This window comes from Prunus persica, chromosome G3, assembly GCF_000346465.2.
Source record: "Prunus persica cultivar Lovell chromosome G3, Prunus_persica_NCBIv2, whole genome shotgun sequence".
NCBI classification, from domain to species: domain Eukaryota; kingdom Viridiplantae; phylum Streptophyta; class Magnoliopsida; order Rosales; family Rosaceae; genus Prunus; species Prunus persica.
Genome location: NC_034011.1, coordinates 23719444 through 23746287, shown reverse-complemented (window position 1 = coordinate 23746287; position 26844 = coordinate 23719444). Strand labels below are relative to the sequence as shown.

General features: G+C 38.0%; 5 protein-coding genes across 8 annotated transcripts; 3 read left to right on the top strand and 2 right to left on the bottom strand.

Moving 5' to 3' along the window:
• Window positions 7301-8245, top strand: LOC18783681 (basic leucine zipper 43). The gene has a single exon (XM_007215916.2). It carries the CDS (start codon window positions 7406-7408, stop codon window positions 8012-8014), a length of 609 nt encoding a protein of 202 aa, XP_007215978.1. The 5' UTR covers window positions 7301-7405; the 3' UTR covers window positions 8015-8245.
• LOC18782034 (pentatricopeptide repeat-containing protein At3g49170, chloroplastic) lies at window positions 9821-12646 on the bottom strand. The gene has a single exon (XM_007216978.2). The coding sequence runs from the start codon at window positions 12641-12643 to the stop codon at window positions 10073-10075; it is 2571 nt and encodes an 856-aa protein (XP_007217040.2). The 5' UTR covers window positions 12644-12646; the 3' UTR covers window positions 9821-10072.
• LOC18783856 (probable galacturonosyltransferase 9) lies at window positions 13530-16435 on the top strand. Its single transcript, XM_007215268.2, has 3 exons — window positions 13530-14083; window positions 14369-15607; window positions 15846-16435. Exons 1-3 carry the CDS (start codon window positions 13910-13912, stop codon window positions 16119-16121), a joined length of 1689 nt encoding a protein of 562 aa, XP_007215330.2. The 5' UTR covers window positions 13530-13909; the 3' UTR covers window positions 16122-16435.
• LOC18783083 (6-phosphogluconate dehydrogenase, decarboxylating 3) lies at window positions 17059-19998 on the top strand. Of its 4 annotated transcripts, none has more exons than XM_020559325.1 (3): window positions 17059-17246; window positions 17346-17386; window positions 18226-19998. In XM_020559325.1, the coding sequence occupies exon 3, from the start codon at window positions 18234-18236 to the stop codon at window positions 19698-19700; it is 1467 nt and encodes a 488-aa protein (XP_020414914.1). In that variant the 5' UTR covers window positions 17059-17246; window positions 17346-17386; window positions 18226-18233; the 3' UTR covers window positions 19701-19998. The 4 variants fall into 4 exon arrangements, with proteins under 4 accessions (XP_020414914.1, XP_020414913.1, XP_007217218.1 ...); XM_020559324.1 differs by having other exon boundaries at window positions 17153-17246; window positions 17320-17386; XM_007217156.2 differs by having other exon boundaries at window positions 17154-17246; window positions 17320-17386; window positions 18222-19998.
• On the bottom strand, window positions 21277-21874 carry LOC18783374. The gene has a single exon (XM_007216374.2). The coding sequence runs from the start codon at window positions 21820-21822 to the stop codon at window positions 21445-21447; it is 378 nt and encodes a 125-aa protein (XP_007216436.1). The 5' UTR covers window positions 21823-21874; the 3' UTR covers window positions 21277-21444.

Genomic DNA, 26844 nt, shown 5'->3' with positions numbered 1-26844 from the left:
CAAGACATGGTCAATGTAAATGTAATTGACGTATTGGTTTTACTTTTGGGGTTTGTTTAATGAAACTTGCTATATGATAAAATAAAATAAAGTAAAAGCTAAGATTTGGGGGTTTTTCTTTCGCCAAATGCATATATTTGAAAAGTCCACATTATAGAAGACTTTTGGTTGAGAATTCCACAATATTTTCGCATCGATATGTTTTCTTGTTGGGGCCTTCTTATCCTCTAGGTCCCCTCCGATGTTCATACGTATTATTAGGCTGGTTTGGTGCCTATGATTGAATTGGATTAGATTTATTTTATGGTATATTTACTAATTAGGAATTGGAATCAGAAATTGAATTCCAATTATAAAGGATTCATGTGTTTACTTCACATCAAAGAAGAAAAGTAAGTGGGTGAATTCCTGATTTTGGAGGAATTCAATTCTTGGGTGGGAGATTGTATTCTAATTCCTGGGAACTAAACTATTAGGAATCCATCTTTTTTATCCATTATATCCTCACACAATTTTAAAATTTTAAAATTTGTCATCTACTTTAACCCAAAAACTAGGACATTTTAGTAATTATCACCACTCCTACCCTAATTCCATATGGTTTATAGTAAACAATTTCAATAGGAATTTGAAATCTAACTCTCCTTAATCCATATGATTTAATAAACAACTTCAATAGGAATTCAAAATCTAATTCTCCTCAATTCAATTCATCCTCAATTCAATTCCACATAATCTGATTACGGATTAGTAAACATGCCATTAAGGTATGTTGAAGGAGAAAATGAAAGTATGGTTAAAAGGTGTGGATATCATTTTGTTGGGGTTACATATGATAAGTTTTCTTCGTGAGTAATCCATTTTCTTCCTTTATTTCTAATCCATCATACCTTAAATCTAGTCTATTACGTAATCCTAGCCACCAAAAGAGCACACTAGATAAACCATATCCAAAATTAAAGGTTCCCTACCACACATTGCTACACTCGCCTAGAATAATTCAACTCTATGCTTTGGTCTTTTAGGAACTTGGCATAAACAAATTAGCCCCTACCTAGGGTATAGTAATCACATATTTCAGCCCCAAAAAATCCAAAAATAAATTTAACGTCCTTGTCCATCAATATGTATTTGCCTAATAGCAAATGGCATGCACTTTTCAACACCCAAAGTCACCCCCCAAGTCACTTGTGACATCGTGAACTACTATTACTTTAACTCTAAATAATGAATTAAAGTAACAACTTGTGACATCAAGATCTCTATTCTTGTATTGTTTTGTTTATTGAGTTCAAGTATAATCTCAAAATCTCCTTTTGAATATATATAGTTTCGAAGATTATAGCAGCAGTTAATCTGTCAATTTGGATTTGATTGCTTCTCCAAATGAGGTAATGGATCCTTTAAACCAGATGGTAATAAATTAATTCACCCCACTTCCAAACCTATCTGTTTGAACTATGCATGAATTGGGGTTACATCATTATCAAAACACATAACAAAAAGAGAAGCTCAACAAAACAAACCAGTCATTTTCAGTAATGGGGATAACCTTGTGTGGCTCTTGTAGTGCCCGCAGAGACAAAAAGAGCACTCAATCCCTCTAGAAAAACTTTACAATTTGTGTGGCCTTTGGGAGTGCCATTGGATCAAAATTCTTCAAATTAAAGGTCACCTTCTCATTCAGAGAAGATTTTTTTATTTTTATTTTGAAGGAGTGGGGACTTTGGAATTATTACTTCAATCATTTTGGCTTTGAAAATGAAGTCGTAAGAGGATAATATTGCAGCTAGCAATATTTTTGCCTGCCTCTTTGTTCATGATTTTATTATGGTTTTCACTTTCCATTATGATTTGCCTTCTTGGTCATTTTTAGTTACCAGTTGCTGGCCCAACCAATTAGCCCACCAAACATGCATTATATATATGCTGTTGTTTCAGAACCTATACCAGCAACTACCCTTTTTATTTACAATTTGTGTGCTAACATATCTGGTTGATCATGAATTTATAGGCAAAACAAGGATGATGTATTGATTAGCCTACAACAAATTGCAACCCTATCCAATGGCTTAATTATGAATGCCTATGCAAGCAGTTTTGGCTTTTTCAAAGAATACAACCAAAAACCAATCTCTTCCTCTCTTTTCTGTTAGATATGGCCATCATATTGTGTGTTGGTATTTGTAAATTGATAAGAAATATTGGTCAAGGAGCAATGGATTATGAACAATTTTGCGAGACAATGGCAAAAGATTATACACATAATGTTTGAGGAGGGTAAGAAAACAGGAAAGTTCCTTGAATTTTTGGCTAGAGGTTTAAAGGCTCTAAAAATTATTCAGATGGGCTTTAATTTATTAAGGAAAAGATTTAGAACTTGAGAATCTTGTAGGCATAAAGCCAAGTCTAGCTATAAGGACAAGCATTACAAGAAACTCAACACAAACTCATAACCCAACTTTTCAGACCCCAAAAAATAAAAATAAAAATAAATAAATAAACTTACCAAATGCTTTAATTCACCTTTTACTTTTAGGAAAATACTTCCCTCCTTACCAGATAAGTAGGAGCTCTTACATTCTTACCAATAACAGTGTAACATGTGTGCATAAGTTTTTCTTTTTGTGTTTTTCTTTTTATGATTCACAGGAAGGTGGAGTTACTTTCTTAACTTTCTAAAAAAACAAAAAACTTTCCCCTCATTTCCAATATCACCACCTTAGGTTCACCATCCAATTGAGTTAGGCAAGGCTTAAAAGCAATTAATTAATCCAAAAACAAAACGCAATGTTTAAGCACCACTAATTATATAAAATTTAAATCAAAATCAGACCAGCCACCAAAACCATTATAAAAAAAAATAAAAAAATAGACCAGCATTTGGTGTTATATTTTTTATGGCTTAGCAATTGAGCACCATCCAAAAGGTTGAAGAGTGCTTGGATAATCTAAGACATTTCTACTACGAAATCACCATATAATCAGTAGCAGAATCAACCAACAGCAAAGAAAACAAACAATATTGAGGAGGTAATTAAGCACTCAAATTAAATTAATCCGAAACCAAACGTCATTTGCTTAAAATAAACCTGCAGCTTTATTATTACAAGTACGTAAGCACATGTACCTATTAGGCGTGTGAGTCAGTCTTACTAAAAAATACACCACCCAAAATTAAGTAAATGCATACATGCGTTGCACCATAGATGCCAAATCTTGTTAAAGTATTACTTAAACAAAGATTATTTGATGGACTAAATAGTCTAGAGAGAGAGAGAGAGAGAGAGAGAGAGAGAGAGAGAGAGAGAGATTAGTTTAATTGCTTAAACAAAAGTGGAACTGGAAAGAAGAAATAATTAAGAGCGTTTAATATAAGCTCATGATGGGTTTATCCTATATTAACCAATCCCTTGAGATCTGATGATCTCATTAGAAACAAGGAGGAGGATAGGTGGTACAGAATATGCATGCTCTTGGGTTAAGAATCTGACAAGTGTACGAATTCGAAAGATTAGTAAACTCATGCAAAGGGAAGAATGTTTGACTCCTCCCTTCTTAACAATTCATTTCTTAGGCATTAACATATTATAGGATTTTATTTATTTATATAAATGATATTCTATTTCAATCTAATTTAAATTACGGGAGGGAGATTTGGTACAGGGGTGTTCTAACCAACTTGACTAAGTTCATGTATGCATTAACATATATATTATAGTTAACAACAATTGGGATGAATATGCATGATTAGGAATTAAATTTCAAGAAAGAAAAAAAGTATGAAAAGGAAGATGTTATTGTGAGAGATTCAATAATTGTTTTCATTGGTCTATAAAAAAGTACAAAACTTGAATTTTTTTAATTAAAAAAATGACATATATCACAAGAAAAACATGATTTTGAATGGGAAAATTGTGAATGAGTATATCTCTAAAATATTAAACTCGCGTAGGTTTGAAACACACGAGTTCATGCGTCTTAATAATGAAAATTAAAGGTTTGAAACACATGAGTTCCTGCAAACCAAGAGTCAGATACTATGTCGACAACCACTAGACTCCAATAATATATAGGAAATAAACCACCACCATGCATCAAAGCTAGCAATTATAGTACAATTATAATGCAGACAAATGAGAAGGGGTTTGAAAAGGCAAACAAATTCAGCCACCGCATTTGATGAATTGGCCTGGTTGGATGAAACCCTCCACCCCCTATACCCTAGCTAGCCACTTCATCATGCAATCACCATTTAACAAAAACAAAACTTGCAATGACAAAGGTTGCCTTAGTGGGCTGCACATATGGTTTATATGGGTATCAAAGGACAATGCCTAAAAACTTGCAAACCCCCTTGATTGGTTGAGCAACCTGAAAAAGCCACCAAATTTAGAGGGTCCTAGACACAAAAATCCCATATGGAGAGTCACATAGATCGATGGACTGTAATTTTAGGCACACAAATCTGAGAAAGAGAGAGAGAGAGAGAGAGAGAGAGGCAGGCCTTTTTTCTTGTTTTGTTTGAGTTTGACAAGCCAAGCAATAGGGATAGGGGGTGGTGCACTAAGCACCCACGCGCGCTTGTTAGCTAGGCCCCACGTATGACATCTATCGTGCGCTCGCGTTTTTCTCGTCTGCCCTACTTTAGTCTTTATCTTTGTTCATGTCCTTGTATCATTGTTTCTTGTAAATATATTTGGATTTGGATTTTTCTTTTACCCTTTTTTTTTTTTTTTTTTCATTTGAGTGTTTCTTTTCTGTTTGGTACGAAAAGGAAAAGGGCAGTAGTTAAATCAAGTACCCTTCCATGCACAACCCCTGACCGCCATTGTAGGCCAAGTGTCCCAAGTTGGGACATTAGATTCTCAAAATGCCCTTGTGGTCTTCTTGGATTGTGTTGATTCTTCAACAAAGTACAAGGGTAATATGGAAACAATGGCGAGATATGGGGAACGATTTGGAGAAGTAGATAAGATATGTAAGTTGAGTGAGGGGAAAAAAAGGATTCTATCATCACTTTCATTCATGTTTTGCTTTGAAGGGCAAAGTGCTAATCAAAATTGAGGTCGATCGGAAAGTTTCTTTTAAGGATGTATTCCCTTAATTTAGTTGAATACGTAGAGTACACACATTACCTAGTATGCTTAGAGTACTTAAAGCAAAAGAGTTTTGTTAGGTATACATTCATTCACATGCGCGAAGTGGGAAAGTTTCGTTTAGGGTGTATTCCCTTAATTTGATTGTATAAGCATATTATATACATTGCTTAATATGTTTATAGCACTTAAAGTAAACGAGTTTTGTTAGGGATATTAGCTCATACACTCATGCACGTGTGAAGAATTGTAAGCTGTTATGGACCCTATTATGAAACTCACACGCACGCACGCACCCATAAACAGTTGTCCTTTGCTCTTTTGTAAAGCAGAATTCAAAGATGCATCTACCTTCACTATACCAAAATTGGTGAAACGCATGGTGTAAGCTAGATGTTCACGTTACACATTGCCTGGCATGCTTTTAGTTAAAATTTGCTGCTTTTTCCTGGCATCCTTGACTGAGAAATTTTCAAGGTTGGAAATAAGGGTAGAAAACTCAATCATAGAGGTGTGATGGGAAATTAAGTTGACCCCTTTAGACAGGATCACTTAAATTAAATTTTGATGTAGTTTTTATTCTTCTCATCAGCAAATTACAAGCCAACCCTTTATAACAGGAACACACATCGACCAACCAAATGCAGTTCATGTATACAATGTACACTACAAAGTACAACTATTGCTATGGGGTTTTTCAACTACTGATCCACCTTTATACTCCAAAAATCCTCAAAGAAATGAAATGGAGAGAAAGATGGAACAGAGGAAGGACAATTGCAAGACAGGAAAAGATAGAGCAGTCTAAACCTGTCTCATGACATTGTTGACCAATCAGTCCACTCAACTTGACCCAACCCAACCCAACCCTCAGGTGTAGGGGGAGAGAGAGAGAGAGAGAGAGAGAGAGTGAGAGGAGAGCATTTGGCTGGTCAGTATGATTTTGGTTCTGCATCCATTAAAAGCTTTTCAGTTAGTGGAAGACTGCAATTTAAAGTACATCCATACAAGTCCCTTATATCCATTCCCACCACTATACAACAAGAGTTTTCCACTCAGTAACTTCTACTTGTTCGAATGGTTAGGACAAAAGCTAATCTTTTCTCATTGTTCTCTGATACAGATGACATAATTTGACCCCAAGTGCACCATTAATTATGCTTAAATATTTAACCAGGCAACCCTAACTTGGCCCAGAACAATTTGTCCTCAACTGGCCAATATAGTAATTAACACAGATTGCTAATAATTGAGTTGCGTATTGCACTTGCTTCTTGGAGAATATATTCTTACACCTTTGTAGCTCAGCTTGAAAAAGTGGACAAGAAGATTGTTGTCTATCTCACTTTTTATGTCCTCTACGTATTCATTTGAGTATTATTATTCGTATGTCGTATTTTACCAGAGTAGGTAGGAGATCCATAATTCTACATTTCTTTTTGAAACAGACACAAACATGAAACCAACTGTTCTGAAATTTGACATTCTCTACCATGAAACAGACAAACCGGATTAGTACCTGAAAAATGCCTCAGAGGGCAGATGTTGTTGACAATCAATCGAACCAATTAATCTCAAGTACAGTTTTGATTAATTAATATTTTAAAGGGTTTAAGTGTCTGATGAGTCACTAAACTCCTTAATTAATATCGCCAGTACGTATAAAAGAGTTTGCCTTTCTAAATCCTCTTTAATTTCTTTCCATTCCTTACGTCACAAGGACTCTATTGGATCTATTGGATAGCAAGTATCCATCCGCATAGACTTGACAATGGCACACCAAATTTAAGATTGACTTATTGAACCATTTTCTCTGCACTGTATTATTTTTGCCAAAACATTCCTCCATTAAAATAATTGTACTCCCCATATAATATGATCTCTCTCTCTCTCTCTCTCTCTCTGATGTAAGCAGAGATTTGATTTGAAAAATGATTATCCACAAACACTACTTGTAATCCCCCATGTTACACATGTATGTACATAAGAGCACCATAGCATGCACACATGCATGAAGCCATTCATTCATGCTCGTATGGGGCATGAAGGAACACATAAATGAACCTTTTGCATGCATTCATGTATACATAGATGAATGTCATGCATGCTGCATAAAATAGAGACATGATGTGCATGATGTTCCAATCAGCTGAGCCTTTAAGGGCACTTTGCCACACTTTTCATCCTATAAAAGACCTCCTCTCCTCGAGCCTCTCTCCCCCCTTCTAACACAACCAAATTCAGTACTCTCCACTCACCTTCACCACTAAGACCTTGAATTTATCCACTCAAAGCTTCAAGAAGCCATGCAGCCTGGTGAGGTCACAGGGCTCCATTATCTAGTTCCTTCAAGTTCATCATCTCCCTACCCTCCTCATTTTAGCATGAGCACACAAAGCAACACCACCCCATTTCAATTCAACCGGTTTTCGAGCCCATTATACAATTTACAATTCCCTAACTCCCATCTTCAAGAAATTAATAATCCCCAGCAACCATCTTCTTTCAGCAGTAACTCAACTTCTGATGAAGCTGATGAGCACCAGCTAAGTCTCATCAATGAGAGGAAACAGAGAAGAATGATATCTAACAGAGAATCTGCCCGCAGATCACGTATGCGCAAGCAGAAGCACCTGGATGAACTCTGGTCACAAGTGGTTTGGCTCAGAAATGAGAATCACCAACTTGTGGATAAGCTGAACCATGTTTCAGAGTCCCATGACAAGGTTCTGCAAGAGAATGCTCAGCTCAAAGAGCAAGCTTCTGAGCTTCGCCAAATGCTCACTGATCTGCAACTGCATAGTCCTTACCATCCTTCACTTAGAGACCTGGAGGATGTTCCTTGCAACACTGCTTATCTGAGATCCGAGTCCTCGAACCAGTCCATCACAAGTTCAATGGATTTACTAGGCTAATACTGATGGAGAAGAAATTTTATCATTTTCCCAATTTTCCCATTTTCCATGTATGGTGATCTTCTGTTTGTATAGAAGTCAACCAGTCCTTGCCTCACTTTTAATATGTATCAGGATCCAAGCAAATTGGCAATAACATGTTTTGAGCATTTTCATTAATCATTGCTCAATAAAATTGGAAATCTCTTAGCTATAGATTATTCTTATCTATATGTTAAATGAGTTTCCTAATCATGTAAACTCATGCTTATTAACTAGCTGCATGAAGTTAAAGACTGTTTGTTTTTACATGGAATCTTTCCAAGAAAATCTTGATCATCAAACAATTCCCAAGAAAACCCTGACAAACCAGATATTTATCAGGCCTTTTATAACTATATATTTGAAGAAAATAAGATTATTGCAGAAAGTAGAAAGTAGCAATTATGTCAGGTGTACTAGAGCAAAGGGAGGAGGAAAAAAAAAGTGGCAATGCAATGGGTGGAGCAATGAGTGGCAATGGTGGGGGAGAGTTGGACATGACACAGAAATAAAGGTGGTGAAATGGGAGTTGGTTCGTCATATTAAAATTACTATAAAAAGAAAGACATTTAGAAAAAGCTATCCACTAGCATATCAATCCAAGAACTGTTTGTAATTTGCTCTCTTGTTTTTGGCTATTGCTCAGAGCCTCCATCTCTCTCTTTCCCTGTGATGACTTATTTGCCTAGGAAGATCTGCAAACATAAGAGTCTTGATATTTTATTTATGTACGTTTCAATTGATCATTGTTTGTTTCTTATCTTTCAAGTTGGTTTTGATGGCAAATGTTTTTGGTGTTAGACATTTTATGCGCATTATAGACTTCTAATGATACAGAACATATAATTGCCACGCAATTGATCCCGACTCCAACTCAAGCTCAAATCCACAGTATTTCAAACTTGATCTCATCAGAGTGAATCCTCAAGATTTTTGTTTAGCAATATAATTCTGAATTGAACTGTATTATATTACACACACAAACAGTCTATCCACTTTCCTTTTTTCTTGAATTTATTTGAAATAGAAACCAAGAGAGGTGCACAAATGGGAGCCAAAGATAAAGGACAAAAGCAGAAGAGAGAAAATCAAGGCTCAGTTCCAGCAAAAAGTTTCCAGAAAGCAGAATATTGGGAAAGCTCTAGCAAAAGGTTCCATCTCAAAATCCTAGGATGCTCTTTCTCAAATATATTTTACTTCTAAATACAATGAATGTAAAGAGAACAAAAATCTCCATAGCCGTTTTGCATAAAATAAAAGGGTTGCAGTATTTTTATATTCTTGTTGATTTGAAGAACCAATCCCACCTTTTGTTTTAAGTCCTCAATTGTGAAGTCCTGTGCAGCAGACACGGCATTCAAATTAACCACGAAAGAGTATTTTAAATGAGAGAGGGCCTCCCCAAGTACATAGCCCTTTTTATCTTACCAATCTTATAATCCAACTTGTCCATTATAAAACTTCTGGAAGAAAAAAACTCAAATTTTAGTAGTTACAGAAACATCTTGTTCTCAGCTTGAATTGGCCCCTAAGTGTGCAGCATCAGCCGCCAACAGAACAGCTATAGATTAACTTGTTAGGACAGATAGGGGTGATGGCGGCAATGCACCTATCCATCTTAATCTCAATGCATCTCATTCTTCTTCCAGTCCACCTCAATCTGGATATTTTTATGATCTATGGGTTGTTCAAGTCACCATTCTTCATCTTTAGCCGTTCACCTTAATCTAGAGATTTTAATGAACTATATTATTCATCATTTGTAGCCAATATGAGTGTGAGAAGTAGGACAAAACTGCATACAGTTTTATTAAAATAAATCATGAAATAGCGTATACATCAATAGTAATACAAATCTGCAAATTTGAACTGTACAGCCTACAGACAAATCTTAAAAGATTCTCAGTGAGCAACCAAGAGCTTCCAAAGCAAGGGCTATGAACTGAATGTTGGAAACCGTAAATTAGATTTCTCAATAATTTAGATCTCCCTCTAGAAGATTATTCTATCATTTACAGCTTGAAATATACCACACCATCACCAGTAATCATTGCAAGAGCATGTCCCATCCTTGAAATGATGAAACCGATTTGAATCCCTTACCACTATTTCTCTCCCAGTGGCTTTTGAAATATACTTAATCGCAGTGTGGCAGTCTCCACAAACACGGAGATTCTTAAATACTCTAATGGGTTTCGATTTCGATGTGCTAATAAGACCAAACGCCACTGCTATTTTCTCACTGTGTTGAAACAAATAATACTCTTTTTGCTCCTCTTCCACATCATGAAGTACAAAATCTGTATTGGGGACAAAGCCTATTTTCTTTATCTTTGAACCCAATTTATCCAGTTCATCATAAATCTCCCGTGCTTTGGGGTGTGACGTATCCCCAACATGAAACTTGTGGATCTTATTTTTCACCTCTATCCAGCTAGAACCTGCTTCTTTTATCAAAAACTTCTCTTTCATATCTTTTCTTACTTTGGCTACTTCTTCCCAAAGACCACTGGAAGCATACAAATTCGACAGTAAACTATATGCTGCAGAATCATGTGGGTTCTGCTCAATAATCATCTTTGCAGCATGTTTCCCGAGCTCTATGTGACCATGTACTCGGCAGGCTCCAAGAAATGTTCGCCAGATTAGTTCATCAGCAGTAAAAGGCATTGAGTTAATAAACTCAATGGCTTCTACAAGGGATCCTGAGCGGCCTAATAAATCTACCATGCATGCATAATGTTCCATTCTTGGGATGATACCATGTTTCTTCTGCATTGCCTTGAAGTGTTTCCATCCCTCAGCAACCAAACCAGCATGGCTACAAGCTGACAAAACAGCAATATACGTGATCTCGTTCGGTTTTAATCCAGCCTCAAGCATTTTGTTGAACATTTCCACTGCTGCAGCCGCATATCCATGCTTTGCAAAACCTGTGATCATTGACGTCCATGATATAACATTCCAATCTTCCATCTCGTTGAACACTGCAAAAGCAGCATCTATGTTTCCACACCTGGAATACATGGAAACCAAAGCATTACAAATGCCTTGGTTTGACTCAAATCCTGATTTTATAATCCGGGCATGGATTTGCTCACCCTTACCAACTGCACAAATGCTTGCAGCTCCACTCAAGAGACTAGAAAATGTGAAAGCACTAGCCCCAAATCCTGTATCCTGAATTTCATGAAAAATTCCAAAGGCTTCTTCTGTGTCTGAATGCTTGGCATATGCATCAACAATTGTGTTATAAGATATCAAATTTTTCTCATACAAAATATCAAAAGCTTTCCGGGCATCTTCCACCTGGCCAGACCTTGAGTACATGCTAATAAGTGAATTTCCCACACAATTAACTGATGCAAGGCCTAGTTTCACTGCCAGGGAGTGAACCTGATCACCCTTACGCAGATCAGAAAGATTTGCACAAGCCTTCAAAATGCTAGAAAACGTGAAATGGTTTGGTGGAACATGACCCGTCATCATTCCAACAAAGAGTTTGATTGCCTCCTCATCACCCTCTCCACTCTGCACATATCCATTGATGATTGAAGTCCATGACAAAACATTATGGTTTGGCATCCGATCAAATACCTTCCTTGCATCATCCATCGATCCATCAGCCGCACACTTGGCATACATGTCCACCAAACAACACCCAACACAATGACCCAAAGCCAACCCAGACCGTATAACCCATGAATGCAATTGCTGCCCTAACGACAATGAGTCCAACTTTGTACAAGCTGATATAACGCCACTTAGTGTAAACTGGTCAGGCATGAGCCCACTCCATAACATATCCACATACAAATCAATAGCCTCTCCTGGGCAACCCATTTGTGCAAGCCTAGTAATCATCAAAGTCCAAGTAACAGCATCCGTCTCAGGCATTGTCTCAAACACCTTATATGCGTCATCCAACTCTCCACTACCCTTTGCAAACATATCGATCAACGAGCACCCAACACACACATCTGACCCAAGATACCCACTTTTGATTACTGACCCAAAAATTATATTCCCAATCCGAATATTCTGGGCATTCGAACATGCCCGAATCACCGATGCAAAGCAATACTCATTCGGGTAAAACCCATCTTCAAGCATATCAAGAAATGTCAGAATAGCTTCCAATCCCATATCATTGTTCGCAAAACAAGACACCATGGCACTCCAAGAAACCAAATTTCTCTTATTTCCCATATTTTCGAAGATTGAATTTGCCTTTTTCCAGTCCCTAGATTTTGAGTACAAGCTAATCAGTGAGTTCAGGACGACCGGGTCGAGTTCGAGCTGTGAGTGAACCAGCCGGGCGTGGACGAGTCTTCCCAGGTCGAAATTCCGGGACCTGATGCAGGACTTGAGGAGGAGGGAGTAGATGGGGAGATCTGGATGAGTCCCGCGCTGGGCCATGAGATCAAGGGTGGTGATTGCTTTGCGGAGATGACCCACATTGATGTGGCTGATCAGACGGTTATTGAGGGAATCAAAATTGGGGCTTTTCTGAGGTCTGAGAGAAGGTGGCAATGGGAGTTTGGAGGGAGCGGGAAGAGAGAGGCTTGAGCAATGCATGTTATCTTTAACGGCTAGCCAGATTTCCATTTCAAACTTCAGTTACTTTTAATTTTCAGTGAATATTGGAGAAAATAAATTAACCATTATTTAGTTGGGAGGTTGACGATCCATTGGATCAGGCCCCTTACAAACTTCAACGGCTCACTGGGTTTTTGGTAATAATGATCTTGATACCTATTTGCATGGGCCTCGCACATTGTCACCCAAAAAGATAATGGGCTTTGTCTTAGCAGCTTTCTGGACCTTATTCTTATTAGGGTGGTAACTCCACGAGTTAGAACGTCATTCCAAAATCATTGGTTGTGTGGAGTCATTCCAAAATCATTGGTTGTGTGGAGTCATTCTATAGTGAGGGCCTATATTAGGTGAGTTTCAATTTCTTAACCGTTGGATCAGGTTAATCAATTTGATTCAACGGCTAATCAATTTGATCCAACAATTAAGAGATAGGACCTCACATACGGGCCATATATAAAGCCCTCACTATAGAATGTGCACGAGAGAACTTAATACACAAGCATGTCGAAGATGACACCCCCTATGAGCAGCTATGATTCCAAAAAACATATGTTTCCCCTCAATTTAGATCTTAAACTTTTGATCGAATTTTTTTATACTTTAAACTAGACTTCAATTACTGTCGAATTAAAAATATATGTACCTAAATTCAACCCGACGAATTGAAATTGAATTAAATCGATCGATTAGGTTGAGCCCAACCCACTAGCCCAACCCAACTATCAACTCTATTATTTCACTATGCTTTTATTTATTTTATTTTATATAACTCATGAACAAATTAAATTACTTTGTCTACAAGTTACTTTGTGTTCATGAACAACTGGAATTATTGGGTCTAAATTATTTTGTGTAAGAAAAAAAAAAGGGACAAATTACTTTTGGTGGAGGAGGAGACTACGAGCTCTCTCATCTTCTAAGGACCATGGAGGAGGCGTGGTCCCACTTCCTTCCAAGTTCCACTACCTACAGACAGTCACTCTCCAATATCTTATTACAATTATATTTTTATTAAAGAAATTTAACAAACACCGACACGGATTATAGATCTCTTCGAACTTGGAAGTTTGATTTCTTCCACTCTCACTTGGTCGTCACATCACACCCAGCTTAGAGATCTCACACGCAAACACACAGTCAGACACTTCCGATCAGCTTCAGATTTCTCATCACTCACTTTCCAATCAGCTGAGAGCAGAAACTCTGCTACTAGTTTTGAGGTCAAGCGCGTTCTGATCCAAGCTTGGTCCTTGGATACGTCGTCGCTTTGTTCCAATGGCAGTGGCTGTGCGAGGTAGCCGAGGCGGAGGAGGGTCAGGGTTTGGTGGGTTCAGCCTCCGGAGCTTCTTCTCGTATCGGATCTTTGTGTCGGCTATGTTCTCTCTGCTCTTCATTGCCACGCTCTCTGTTCTCTTCACCACCAATCCTTCAACTCCACATCACGACTCTGTATGTTCTCTTCCCTATCCATTTTCTCTTCTTTAGATTCAGATTGAAATTTCAAAGCTTTAGCAAAACCCAGATGTCAATTTCACCGATTAAGCACAACCCAAATTCTGATTTTACCTTTGAACAAATCTCAGATTGAAGCAATACCCAAATTTCATTATTTTCTAGCGTTTGAAAAGAAATTCCCATTTAGAAATTTTAGAACAAAGCAAAACCCGCATATCAATTTTTACTGTTAGTGTTAGACATAATTCAAGTTTTAATCTTGGTGTTTAATTAATGCAGGCACTTCCAACCACTGGAAACGCGTACATGCGTAGGACGTTTTTAGCTTTAAATTCTGACCCTCTGAAAACAAGATTAGATTTGATATATAAGCAAGCGAATGATCATGTTACTCTGGTGAATGCCTATGCTGCGTACGCCAGGAAGCTTAAGCTTGAGATATCTAGACAAATGAGAATGTTTGATGATTTGGCGTCGAATATCTCCAATCTTCAAATGAAACCGAGTTACCGGTCTGCGTTGTTTGAATCAGACGGTCCTTTGGATGAGGATGTTTTGAGGCATTTTGAGAAGGAGATAAAGGATAAGGTCAAAGTTGCTCGGTTAATGATTGCAGAGTCAAAGGAGAATTATGATAATCAGCTCAAGATTCAGAAGTTGAAGGATACCATTTTTGCTGTTAATGAGTTGCTTATAAAAGCAAAGAAGAATGGGGCATTTGCAAGCTCGATTGCTGCAAAATCAATACCAAAAAGCTTGCATTGTTTGGCCATGAGGCTTGTTGAGGAAAGAATTTCACATCCAGAGAAGTACAAGGAAGAGGAACCAAGCCCCGAATTTGAGGACCCTAGTTTGTACCATTATGCGATCTTTTCAGATAATGTGATTGCTGTCTCGGTGGTGATACGATCTGTGGTGAATAATTCTGATGAACCGTGGAAACATGTTTTCCATGTTGTTACAGATAGGATGAATCTTGCACCGATGAAGGTTTGGTTTAAGATGAGGCCTGTGGAACGGGGTGCATATGTGGAGGTGAAGGCAGTAGAAGATTTTACTTTCTTGAATTCTTCGTATGTGCCAGTATTGAGGCAACTTGAGTCAGCAAAGTTGCAGAAGTTCTACTTTGAGAATCGGGCAGAGAATGCTACCACGGATACACATAACATGAAATATAGGAACCCCAAGTACTTGTCAATGTTGAATCACCTTCGGTTTTATTTGCCGGAGATGTATCCAAAACTGCACAAAATTCTCTTTTTGGATGATGATGTTGTGGTTCAAAAAGACTTGACAGGATTATGGAAGATTGATTTGGATGGGAAGGTGAATGGAGCTGTTGAGACCTGCTTTGGGTCCTTCCATCGATACGCCCAATATTTGAATTTTTCACACCCTCTTATTAGAGAGAGGTTCAATCCCAGGTCTTGTGCTTGGGCATATGGGATGAATATTTTTGATCTTGACGCTTGGAGGCAGGAGAAATGCACAGAGCAGTACCATTACTGGCAGAACTTGGTAAGTGCTTTTTTTCCTTGTGCTCAAATTTCTTGTGTTTCGAAAGATTTAAGTGCCATTTGGGTTAGCATTTCAAAGTATATAGTTTTTCTTTAAATATCAAAATATGTGATTTTCACTTCAAAATTGCTCCCCAAATGGCGCCATATATGCAGTTGAAGTAAAATTTTGCTATTACTAGTTTGACTGTGGGATACATCATACATGAGTGAATATTTCTTGTCGATGAATTTTGCAGAATGAGGACCGGACTCTCTGGAAGTTGGGGACTCTTCCACCGGGGCTGATTACGTTCTACTCAACGACAAAGTCGTTGGACAAATCTTGGCATGTCCTAGGGCTGGGGTACAATCCCAGTATTAGCATGGATGAGATTAGAAATGCTGCAGTCATTCACTATAATGGAAACATGAAACCTTGGCTGGACATTGCTATGAACCAATACAAGAAACTCTGGACGTATTATCTGGACAACGATATGGAATTTGTTCAGATGTGCAATTTTGGCTTATAGATAACCAAACCATCTTCACTGCTCCAAGTTCGTTCGTGGGTGAGCCGCAGCTACTGTCTGTCACTATCTACTAATTCTCACAAGTTTTGAATTCCTTCTTTAGTTGCAACCTCAGAGCGAAGCTCAGTGAGAAGTCATGTCCTTTTTGTTTTCTCTTTTGGAAAGCTGTCTGTTATGCTTGTGTTAATGTTGTATCTGTTATTCATGTCGACCATGGATTGTAAACAGCCAGATTGGGAATGTATACGTAGCAATGATTCTTTTGCACTTTGAAGTACGTGTAATTTGACAGATTCAGACTGCTTATTACTTTAGCCATAAGTTCATATGTAATAACCAAGTACTCTCTACCCAACCAAACACTCTCATCAAGAATATGTAAAACAACAAAAAAACGTAAGACACATAGATTGTCGATCAGCCTTGAAAAGCTACAATGTTGAAAGTTTAGAATGCAATAGAAAGTTAGAATGTTATATCCTTTATTATTAGTTTTGGTGACAATGACATCATGTTGACATGACAAATGTGCATGCTTAATGCATATACTTTACAGTCGGATTATTAATTAGTTAGCAAAGGCATCGACTCAAACAATGCCCAGGTCAGATGCACTTGCTTTCCAAGAACCATTTCAAATTCTTTATTTTAGAAATCTCATAAAATAAATTTCTTTTCTTATATAATTCCAAATTTATGTTAAAAAAGAAAATATAATTTTTCTCAAGTATGGTCACACCATAATGTAGATATTGAATTTGAGAAATTTTTCGATATCAACACACAATTACATGATATTATCAATTCACTAATATTATAACACTCGTAGGGCAACCATTACACCCAAAAAGAATTTCCCTTCGTAATTGAATCAAGACTCTTGAGTTATATGTTAACAATGTTTAATGATGTAATGGGTGACATGTTGAATGAAGTTATAATAATACACGTAAGAATGAAATTGCTCTTGCACCAGTGAACCAACGGTTGTGATATATTGGTAATTGGACTTTCAATTCTTCACCTAACCCATCTTCGACGACGGCTTGTCCACCTCACCTCACCTACCCAACCAGTGGCCAATCTTGACTCTCTCAAAAGACGAAACCTTTTGTGGAATAAAAGGTGAACACTTTCCTTCTTGCGTTATATATTTTTTTTTCCACAATTATTAATCATTGTTGTCTGCCTAACCCAGATCTTCGCCTTCCTGGTTTTGCTCAGATTTTCAATCCAGTTCTTTCGTTAGAGAAGAAAACGTTCAGGTTTGTATCCTTTCGATTTCTGGGTTTTGATCAAAATGGTCGCTTACTCTGCTATACTTGGTTGGTTGCTGAAAACTCGTTGTAAATGCAATTGAATCGTTATCTTCAATTACAGCAGTTAAAGCCACTAGCTTTTCTAAATTTTCAATTGGTTTTCTCTGATCAAGCAGAGCGTTTGTTTTTTATTGTCCCATTGCTGATCTCTGTTTGTTTTACTATTGTGTTATCGATTTGCTCATGATCTTAACTCTGAATATGATTTCGTATTGATCTGTGGCTTTTGGGACTTTTCAGATTTGTTAGATCATGCTTTTTAGGTCGTCCACTCATTTTGGTTGATGGGTTCTAGAATTTGAAGATTCTGTCCTTCTCATTTGCTTGTTTGTCTTTATCAATAAGTAAAGAATAAGTGGGTCTCGTTTAACTTGGTTAGCTTTACTGGATATACTCTAGTGTAAAAGTTTGGCCTTTTTTTTTGTCTGTTGACTCGATCGTAACAATTGTACTGTATAAGTGAGTGTTTACTGGATTGTTACTGGAGTATCATCTTTGTTCATTAGATTTGTTATTTTAGCATAATCCATCTGAGCTTCATATGTTTTATGTTTAATATCGTTGATCTTATATATAATGCTAGGAATGCATGATTACTCCTTATCAGTGAATTAATCCAGATACATATTGATTCCCTGTGAAATTATGTTTAAGATCTATTCGTGGTTTGTGGATTTCATCAAATCATCCTGACATTTTGTTTTCCGGACTAAGGTTTCTTAGATCTGTATTTCATATTTTTCTGTCTCGTCTGACACTAAGTAACAATTCCAAATGTCAGACAGAGGAAAAGATGGCTGCACCACCGAAACCTACAAGAATAGGCCTTGCTGGTTTGGCTGTCATGGGCCAAAATTTGGCCCTCAACATTGCAGAGAAAGGCTTCCCCATTTCAGTATATAATAGAACTACCTCCAAAGTTGATGAGACTGTTGAGCGAGCTAAAAATGAAGGAAATCTTCCCCTTTATGGCTTCCATGATCCTGAATCTTTTGTTAATTCAATCCAGAAACCTCGGGTCATTATCATGCTTGTCAAGGCTGGGGCACCTGTTGACCAGACCATAAAGACCCTCTCCGTCTACCTGGAGAAGGGTGACAGCATTATTGATGGGGGTAATGAGTGGTATGAAAATACTGAGAGGAGGGCGAAAGCCATGGCTGAATTAGGTCTTCTTTACCTTGGAATGGGAGTTTCAGGTGGTGAAGAGGGGGCTCGATATGGGCCCTCTATGATGCCTGGAGGATCCTTTGAGGCCTATAAGTACATTGAAGACATTCTTCTTAAGGTGTCAGCTCAAGTTCCAGACAGTGGCCCCTGTGTGACTTACATTGGCAAAGGTGGGTCTGGTAACTTTGTTAAGATGATTCATAATGGGATTGAATATGGTGATATGCAGCTGATAGCAGAGGCTTATGATGTACTGAAGTCAGTTGGAAAGCTGTCAAATGAGGAACTCCGAAGCGTTTTCTCAGAGTGGAACAAGGGAGAGCTTCTGAGCTTCCTGATTGAAATCACTGCAGATATATTTGGAATCAAGGATGATAAGGGAGATGGATATTTGGTTGACAAGGTTTTGGACAAGACTGGCATGAAGGGTACTGGTAAATGGACTGTTCAGCAAGCTGCTGAACTATCAGTTGCAGCTCCCACAATTGAATCTTCTTTGGATGCAAGGTTTCTCAGTGGTTTAAAGGAAGAGAGGGTTAAAGCAGCTAAAGTGTTCAAATCAGCTGGTTTTGGTGATATCTTGACTGCCCCAGAGGTGGATAAGGCAAAGTTGATCGATGATGTGAGGCAAGCTCTTTATGCATCCAAGATATGCAGTTATGCACAAGGGATGAATCTTATCCGTGCAAAGAGTATTGAGCAGGGATGGGACTTGAAGTTGGGGGAGTTGGCTAGGATTTGGAAGGGGGGCTGCATCATTCGAGCAGTGTTCCTGGACAGAATTAAGCAGGCATATGATAGGAATGCTGATCTTGCAAATCTTCTTGTGGACCCAGAGTTTTCAAAGGAGATCATTGAGAGGCAGTCTGCCTGGAGAAGGGTGGTATGCCTTGCTATCAACTCAGGCATCAGCACCCCAGGTATGTCAGCTAGTCTTGCTTATTTTGACAGCTACAGGAGGGAGAGACTGCCGGCTAATTTGGTCCAAGCTCAGCGAGACTACTTTGGTGCTCATACATATGAAAGAACTGATGTAGAAGGTGCTTTCCATACTGAATGGTTCAAAATTGCCAAACAGTCAAAGATTTAAGTCCATCTTCTTTGGCATTCTACTTAAGCAGAACTCTCCTTTATCCCAATAATTTCTGCTGACGATTTTATGCTGGGCAGAGCTTCAGCCAACTCTTTTATCAATTTTATTTAAATCAAGGAGTGTGCATTAGATTTGGTTTGTTATGCTTGTACTTTTGGCAGATCTGTCACCCTCACAGCCCTTTTCATTTTTGGAAGATGTAATTCTAGTCATTGTGGAGGACTGTGGGGTAGCACTCTGAAACTGTAATGTTGGAAGATGAAAATCAATGAAGAAACTTTCTTATATTCCTCAATGTTCTGCAGGTGTTTTTTTTCCCTCTTTGTAATTTTTCCTTCCGTTATTGACAGCTTTTTTTACTTTGCTTTTTGGGTGTAAATGCGTTTCACGATTTGAATAATGTGGCTAGCATGTGCTAATTCACTTTAAATGAACCAAATCTGGTTAGCTACCTACCACAGCTGTGCATTAGGGCCCAGAAAGCCTAAATTGGTTGTCAACCATGAACATTTTTCCACCCATGCTCTACTTTGGTTGACTCTAAGCTAAAGAACTATATTCCATCTGTCAAAACTTGTATTCATATTGCCTTCAGTTGTAACAAACCATATTCCCGAATACTAAAGTACCACAAAAACTCTTGGTGGGGATACTTTTTTTAAGATCTGATCCTTGGTGTTGACCTAGATGAATAATAAGACAAAAGGTAAGGCAAAGAGACGTGTTTCAGTTTCTCTATTAAATTCAGTTCTCATTTCTCCAAAGAATTTGTAAATTTGTGTCCTAACTTCTCCTGATAATCTATGATCAAAAGAGATGTTAATTGCAGGAAGAGCTATTCTTCTTTCCCATTTAAATGTATTTGATTTTGCGAACATGGTCTAGCTGAGTGAAAAATGGCTTTGACTTGTACGAGAGGTCTCAAGTTCGAAACTCCATGGCATCTTGGCATCTTGGTTGTGTGTGTGTGTGTGTGAGAAATCTCCCTCTCTTGTAGTTTAGACTATCGCTTGTACTAAAAAAAACCAATGTATTTGGTTTTGTTGATATATCATTCGGTTTCTGTTGTTAGTAGTGACTGAGATTTATCATTTGGTCATTTTATTTTACTTCCAAAACTACACCAAACATTCTTCTCATTCTTACAAACTGGGGCAATATCTAACTGCAGACAGATTTTGTTAAAAATGACAGATTCTGTTTTTATATGTGCTAGAATATTCTTGAAGTTGAAGGACAGCCCATATTTGGTATTTGCTTTGCTGTTGTGCTTGCACATCTGGGGCAGAACTACTCATAGTTGGCATTTGTCTTTGTATGTTTATCTTTCTTCTTTCCAGCACAACATACAACCTGTTGGGTTCATAGCTATAACTTACACATTCTGCATCATAATTGGGAAGCTTTACGGGTAATTTCTTTTTTGGGGGCAAATAGCCACATATGTGGCTTTTGATCCTTCTTCTTTCCAGCAAATGTACACACTATTGGTTCATATAGACACATGAGACAGCGGTACAAACACTCATACACAATACATTATTGTTGAGAAAATTTGTAACGAGTAAACTTGTAATGAAATATGTATGCTTCCTTGTCTGAAATGGTAGATATAAAAGAAAGAATATACATTTCTTCTCATCTGCAAGCTTATAGTTTTAATTAACAACTATAACTTGCCCCTTTTGAGCAGGACTGGTAGCAGTGCCTCCTTCAAGTGTCATGACCTAGCACTGAGTTCTCACTTCCTCTTCGTGCTCTTTTCACCACTTTTCTTCTCTTGTTTTCTTGTGCTCTTGTGCTTAGACTGCTTGTTGTCGCGCTTGAAACCGAAACCAGCAGCGGCTTTGCTGTCTTTACTTTTAGAAGAAACAAGGTGGTGATGATGGCTTGGGCCAGAGGAAGCATCAGAAGCCATGGAATCATCACTCTCGTTGTCATCTTTTCCAATTTTATCCTTTGTGTGATATGTAATGCGATTATGGTTGTCATAATCAGCATCTTCAATATTTCTGCATTCAGCATCATCTTCTTGCATGGGAGATGCAATGTATGTTGTCCAACCAGATTCACTACTGCTGCATCCTTCTATGCTGAAAATGTTTCTAAAGGGATCCATAACAAAAGGAGAGAGAGAGAGAGAGACAGAGAGAGACAGAGAGAGAGAGAGAATAAAGGCCTGCCTATAGATGCTCGAATGAAATGTGTCATGCACCTATGCAACTATGACTATTAATACTCTAATTAAACAAGCAGAAGGACAACTTTCTTGGATTTAAAATTGTATCAAAGTTGAAAATGGTAGATTTCCAGGACTTAAAATCTTCATGTAAAAAGGTATGAAGCTTCCATTTAATATAGGAGGAAAAAAATAGTATAAAATGGGGTTGGTGCATTGGTCGTTCAAAAAATAATGTTTTTTTTTTTGCTTGTCATTGTGTCTCCAATGAAAATCTGACTTTTAGTGCAGAATACAGATGAGCTCATTTTACAATTGTTAGATAATGTAAAACTAAAACCACATTTTTATTCTTACTTGAACATGAGAGATCAATAGCCTTTTTCAGTATCTACATAAATTCTGTCTTGTCTATAGAATGCATTACATGCCAGCACATCCCTCAAACTAGAAGAATATGAGACCCATGTTCAGGGACGGACCCAGAAATATGAACTCGTAGGGTCATAGTGTAAAAGTTCAATTTTTTTTTATAAAGATTGAAGCTTGGTGGGGAGAGGGTTAAAGGTTCGTGGGTGGGTGGAGGTTGGGGATTTAAGTTTAGGAAATGGGGGTTTTGGAGTTTTGAGAAGGGTCTGTTCTGTTTGGTCGAAGAGAAGGGTCTATTTCAACTACAATCTGTTCTAATTTTTTTTTTCTCGAAGACCTAGACCAAAACGACGTCGTTTTGGCCGGGTCTTTTAAAAAAAAATTCGTTGCTGCTGGTCCAAAACGGCGTCGTTTTGAACCCAGCGCGACGCCGTTTTGGATCCAGCGCGTTTTTAAAAAAATTCGCTGGGCTGGTCCAAAACGACACCGTTTTGGCCAGCCGGGTTTGAAAAAAAAAAATAGAAGCTGACCCAAAACGACGCCGTTTTGGTCAGCTTCTTTTTTTAATAAAAAAACTGAACCCCTGTTTAGCTTCTTCTTCCTCAGATTTGCAGCTCCTCCTTCAGCCATTCATGGGGGTCACACACAGGTTCAAAAGGACCTTCTACCTTACGCTCATGGAGTCCATAGGGTCGTTTGACTCCATTAACCCCACTGTGAGTCCGTACCTGCCCATGTTCATGAGTTTGTGTTAGAAGAACAGAAACCGTTCTCTCATTTCATTCTTATCCTTGCCACCTTTGAAATCAGTGACTTGTCAGCTTTCTATAGGAGATAAAATGCAAGAACCCAACTAGGGTTTTGGGATTGTAGATCAGGACAGGAGTTTATGCTTCTACCACAATCTCAGTTTGAATAGAAAAATGAACAAAAGAGTTTAACTCCCATCGAACACTGCTTTTGTAGGAAACACTTATGCTCATAAATGCTTTTATTAGAAATACATGTCAAAAATTTTATTAAAAATTCAATTCCTTCTTACTTCTCCAAAGGTGTTTTTTCATAAAACAATTTTATGACCCATAATCACTTTTAAGTTTTCATATCAAACTTTGTCAAAGATGTTTTTAGTTTTCATAAAACGTGTTTAGTCATTCCATAAACAGTCTCGAATGTGCCCTAAATTGAACATATAAGTGGACGGCAATCTAAATTGAAGAAACCAACATTATCATTACAAAGGACATATAGGTGGAACGCAAGCTTGGACCGTCAACACAAATCGGATTTGGGTTGTTTCCCACTAACAAGTTATGCTAAGAACGTCACCACTTTGAAATTCACATGGTACACATTGGCAATAGGATCTATGTATTTTAAATAGGATATTTTTCACCCCAAATAAAAAAAGGGAAGAAGGAATTTTAAACGTTTTTCTCAGTGATTTTGGGCCAATGTTAAAGACAAGAAACAAAGATCGAGATTTCCGTGAGCAACAAAATCTGAGATGTCATAAGTACCAAAATCTTATGATATAAACGTGTATGGGTCAGATTGATTTACGTTTCCTTCTTCTTTGACTTAGGACTGATTTGGGCTAACCTTATCGAATTTTGACTCAAAATTTGTCTACTCTCATTCGTTTGAAAACCCGGCCCAGTAAGGAGAGCCCGATAACAGAATGAGAACGAAGACGAAAGCTTGGAGAGAGTTCAAGAAGAATAGAGAGAATGAAATACAGAGGTTTCAATTCTTTGAATGATTACAAGCTTTAAGCTATAGTTTATATACTAAAGACTTAGCTTAAGTATTCTCACTAACTAACCCACGTGATGAGCACATGGGCTTTACAGCTGTCTGAACTGATTATAACAACTCTAAGACTAATACAGTATGATTAACACCCCCTCTCAATCTCAGCAAGGTAAACTCGAGTCTGAGATTGGTACAATGCCTGTGAAAAACAGGACCAGGTGTAATCATTTGGTAAGAACATCAGCAGTCTGATCCTCAATAGGAATGTACTGAGTCACTAAATCCTTGCATTGCACTCGTTCTCGCGAACAAAGTGAACGTTAATATCCATATGTTTTATCGAAGAATGGTATATAGGATTGGAGCTAAGAGCCAAGACAGACAAATTATCACAGAGCAATAGAGGGTCAGGGAAGAATTCATGTAAATTAGCTAAGAGATGACGAATCCAAGTAATTGAAAGACATGCTCTAAAGCCACACATTCAACAGTGGCAGGCGTATATTACTTATAGGAACCAATTACAAGTTGAGATAAGTACATGGAGTTTGGATAGAAGTCTAACTTTATCAAGATAAGTAAAAGGGATTTACAAGGAATTAACATGTGATAATGACAACAGATAATCTAAGTGTTTATCTTCCACTGGGTTTCTCCTTCAGTATATCAGTAGTTGTGTTGACAAGAGCCCTATACTTAGCTTCGGTGGAACTGCGAGATATGGATCCATGTTTCTTGGATTGCCACGAAACTGGATTAGAACCGAGAAAAACCACAAAGCTAGTTGTTGAATGTCGTGTTGAAGTATTGCCAGCCCAGTCGACATCATTGAAAGCTTTGAGTTCCATAGGATCAGAAGGGAAGGTGATAAGCCCACAGGGGTGCAAGCGACCTCCATACCCAAAGAATAATGAACAAGGCCTAAGTCCTTCATGGAGAATAAGCGACCTAAGTCTGTAATAAGGCGAGTAATACGGCCAGGGTCATTGCCTATAATAAGAATATCGTCAACATAGATTAATAAATAAAGACGAACTGGGCCATCAATAAAAATAAATAAGGAGGAGTCCGCAGTAGAAGCAGTAAAGTCCAAATGCTCCAAGTGGGTAGAAAAACAGTGAAACCAGGCGCAGGGAGCCTATTTGAGCCCATAAAGAGAACGTTTTAACTCGCAAACATGATGAGGAGATTGGGGGTTCACAAAACCAGTGGGCTGCTTCATAAACACATCTTCGGAGAGATACCCATGAAGAAAGACATTATGAACATCCAACTGACGCACATCTCAATTAAACTGGACAGATAGGGCCAAGATAAGGCGAATGGTAGAGTAATTGACTACAGGGTTAAAAGGTTCAACATAGTCCAAGTACTTTTAATGATGAAACCCATTAGCCACCAAACAGGTTGTGTAACGTTGAATCAACCCATTAGAATTGCGTTTAATACAAAAAACCCATTTATTTGGCAAAATGTTCATGTGAGAAGTGGGTGGCACCAACACCAATGTGCCAGAACGTTGCAAGGCGTTGAACTCATTTGCCATAGCACGCCGCCATTCAACCTATGTATTAGCTTGACTAAAAGAAGTGGGCTCAACAAGAGCATTAGTAGAATCTGCCAGTAAAGCATGATGAGCATAACGAGGACTGGGTTTATGAATACCATCTTTAGCACGAGTAACCATGGAATGAGGAATGGAAGTGCTTACCAAGGAAGTATCAGAGGTAGATGAGGTGCTGGACAGAGGAATATAGGGATCAGGAGGAGGAGAAAAAGTAGCAATGAGGCGTTGGGGATCGCGACGATATGTGAGAATGGTGGTGGTGGGTCGGGATGGAGCTGAGCTAGGACATGGTGGATTTGGGGAGACAGGAGCAGGCATGGGCCGGGTAGGAAGTGGGCTAGTAACAAGAAGAGGTGGGACGTGGACCGGAGGGGGGGAGGATCAATCCAAAGCATGCTGCGAAACAGTCTCACGGAAGGAAAAATTGTTTTCATCAAATACAACATGTTGAGAAAGAAAGACTCTTTGAGTTGATAAATGTAAGCACCAATAACCTTTTTGATTAAGTGAATAGTCTAAGAAAACACATTTGGTAGAGCGAAACTGAAGTTTAGTGGAATTATAAGGACAAAGATAGGGAAAGCATGCACAACCAAAAGTTTTCATGATGTGATATTGGGGAGCTTTTAAAAAACGAAGGTGGTAGGGAAAAGTATAATGTAAAATTTTGGATGAAAGACGATTAATTAGATAGACAGTAGTGTGCATGGCCCCAACCCAATAGAAGGAAGGCATAGAAGCATGAGCCAAAAATGTAAGCCCAGTGTCAACAATGTGACTGTGTTTACATTCAGCAAGTCCATTTTGCTAAGGTTGATGGGGACAAGAAAGGCGATGATGAATACCATGATGGGCCAAAAAGGTAAGAAAAGGTTTATTAAGGTATTCACCACCACCACCAGTTTGAAAAACTTTAATTATAGTAGAAAACATGTTTTCCACCAAAGCACCTTAAATTTACTAAAATGAGAGAATACTTCATATTTTAATTTCATTGGATAAATCCATGAATAACGAGAAAATTCTCCCACAAATAAAATGTAGTAGAGAAAACCATAAACAAATTTAGTAGATGAACACCACACATCAGAATGAATTAATTGAAGAGGAGCAGTAGAGGCAAACAGAGAAGAAGAAAATGGTAATTTAATACTTTTGCCCAATGGGCATGAATGACAAATAAAATTATGCTTAGTTTTTCAGCCAAGTATAGGCAATTTATTCCTATAAATTAAAAATTTTAAAATAGTGAAGACGGGTGCCCCAAACGG

Bases quoted from the DNA above. Each gene is read 5' to 3' on its own strand.
- LOC18783681 (XM_007215916.2), top strand. From the start codon at position 7,406: ATGCAGCCTGGTGAGGTCACAGGGCTCCATTATCTAGTTCCTTCAAGT.
- LOC18782034 (XM_007216978.2), bottom strand. From the start codon at position 12,643: ATGGAAATCTGGCTAGCCGTTAAAGATAACATGCATTGCTCAAGCCTC.
- LOC18783856 (XM_007215268.2), top strand. From the start codon at position 13,910: ATGGCAGTGGCTGTGCGAGGTAGCCGAGGCGGAGGAGGGTCAGGGTTT. The intron at 14,084-14,368 runs GTATGTTCTCTT...TAATTAATGCAG, and splicing joins CAACTCCACATCACGACTCT to GCACTTCCAACCACTGGAAA. The intron at 15,608-15,845 runs GTAAGTGCTTTT...TGAATTTTGCAG, and splicing joins ACCATTACTGGCAGAACTTG to AATGAGGACCGGACTCTCTG.
- LOC18783083 (XM_020559325.1), top strand. From the start codon at position 18,234: ATGGCTGCACCACCGAAACCTACAAGAATAGGCCTTGCTGGTTTGGCT.
- LOC18783374 (XM_007216374.2), bottom strand. From the start codon at position 21,822: ATGGATCCCTTTAGAAACATTTTCAGCATAGAAGGATGCAGCAGTAGT.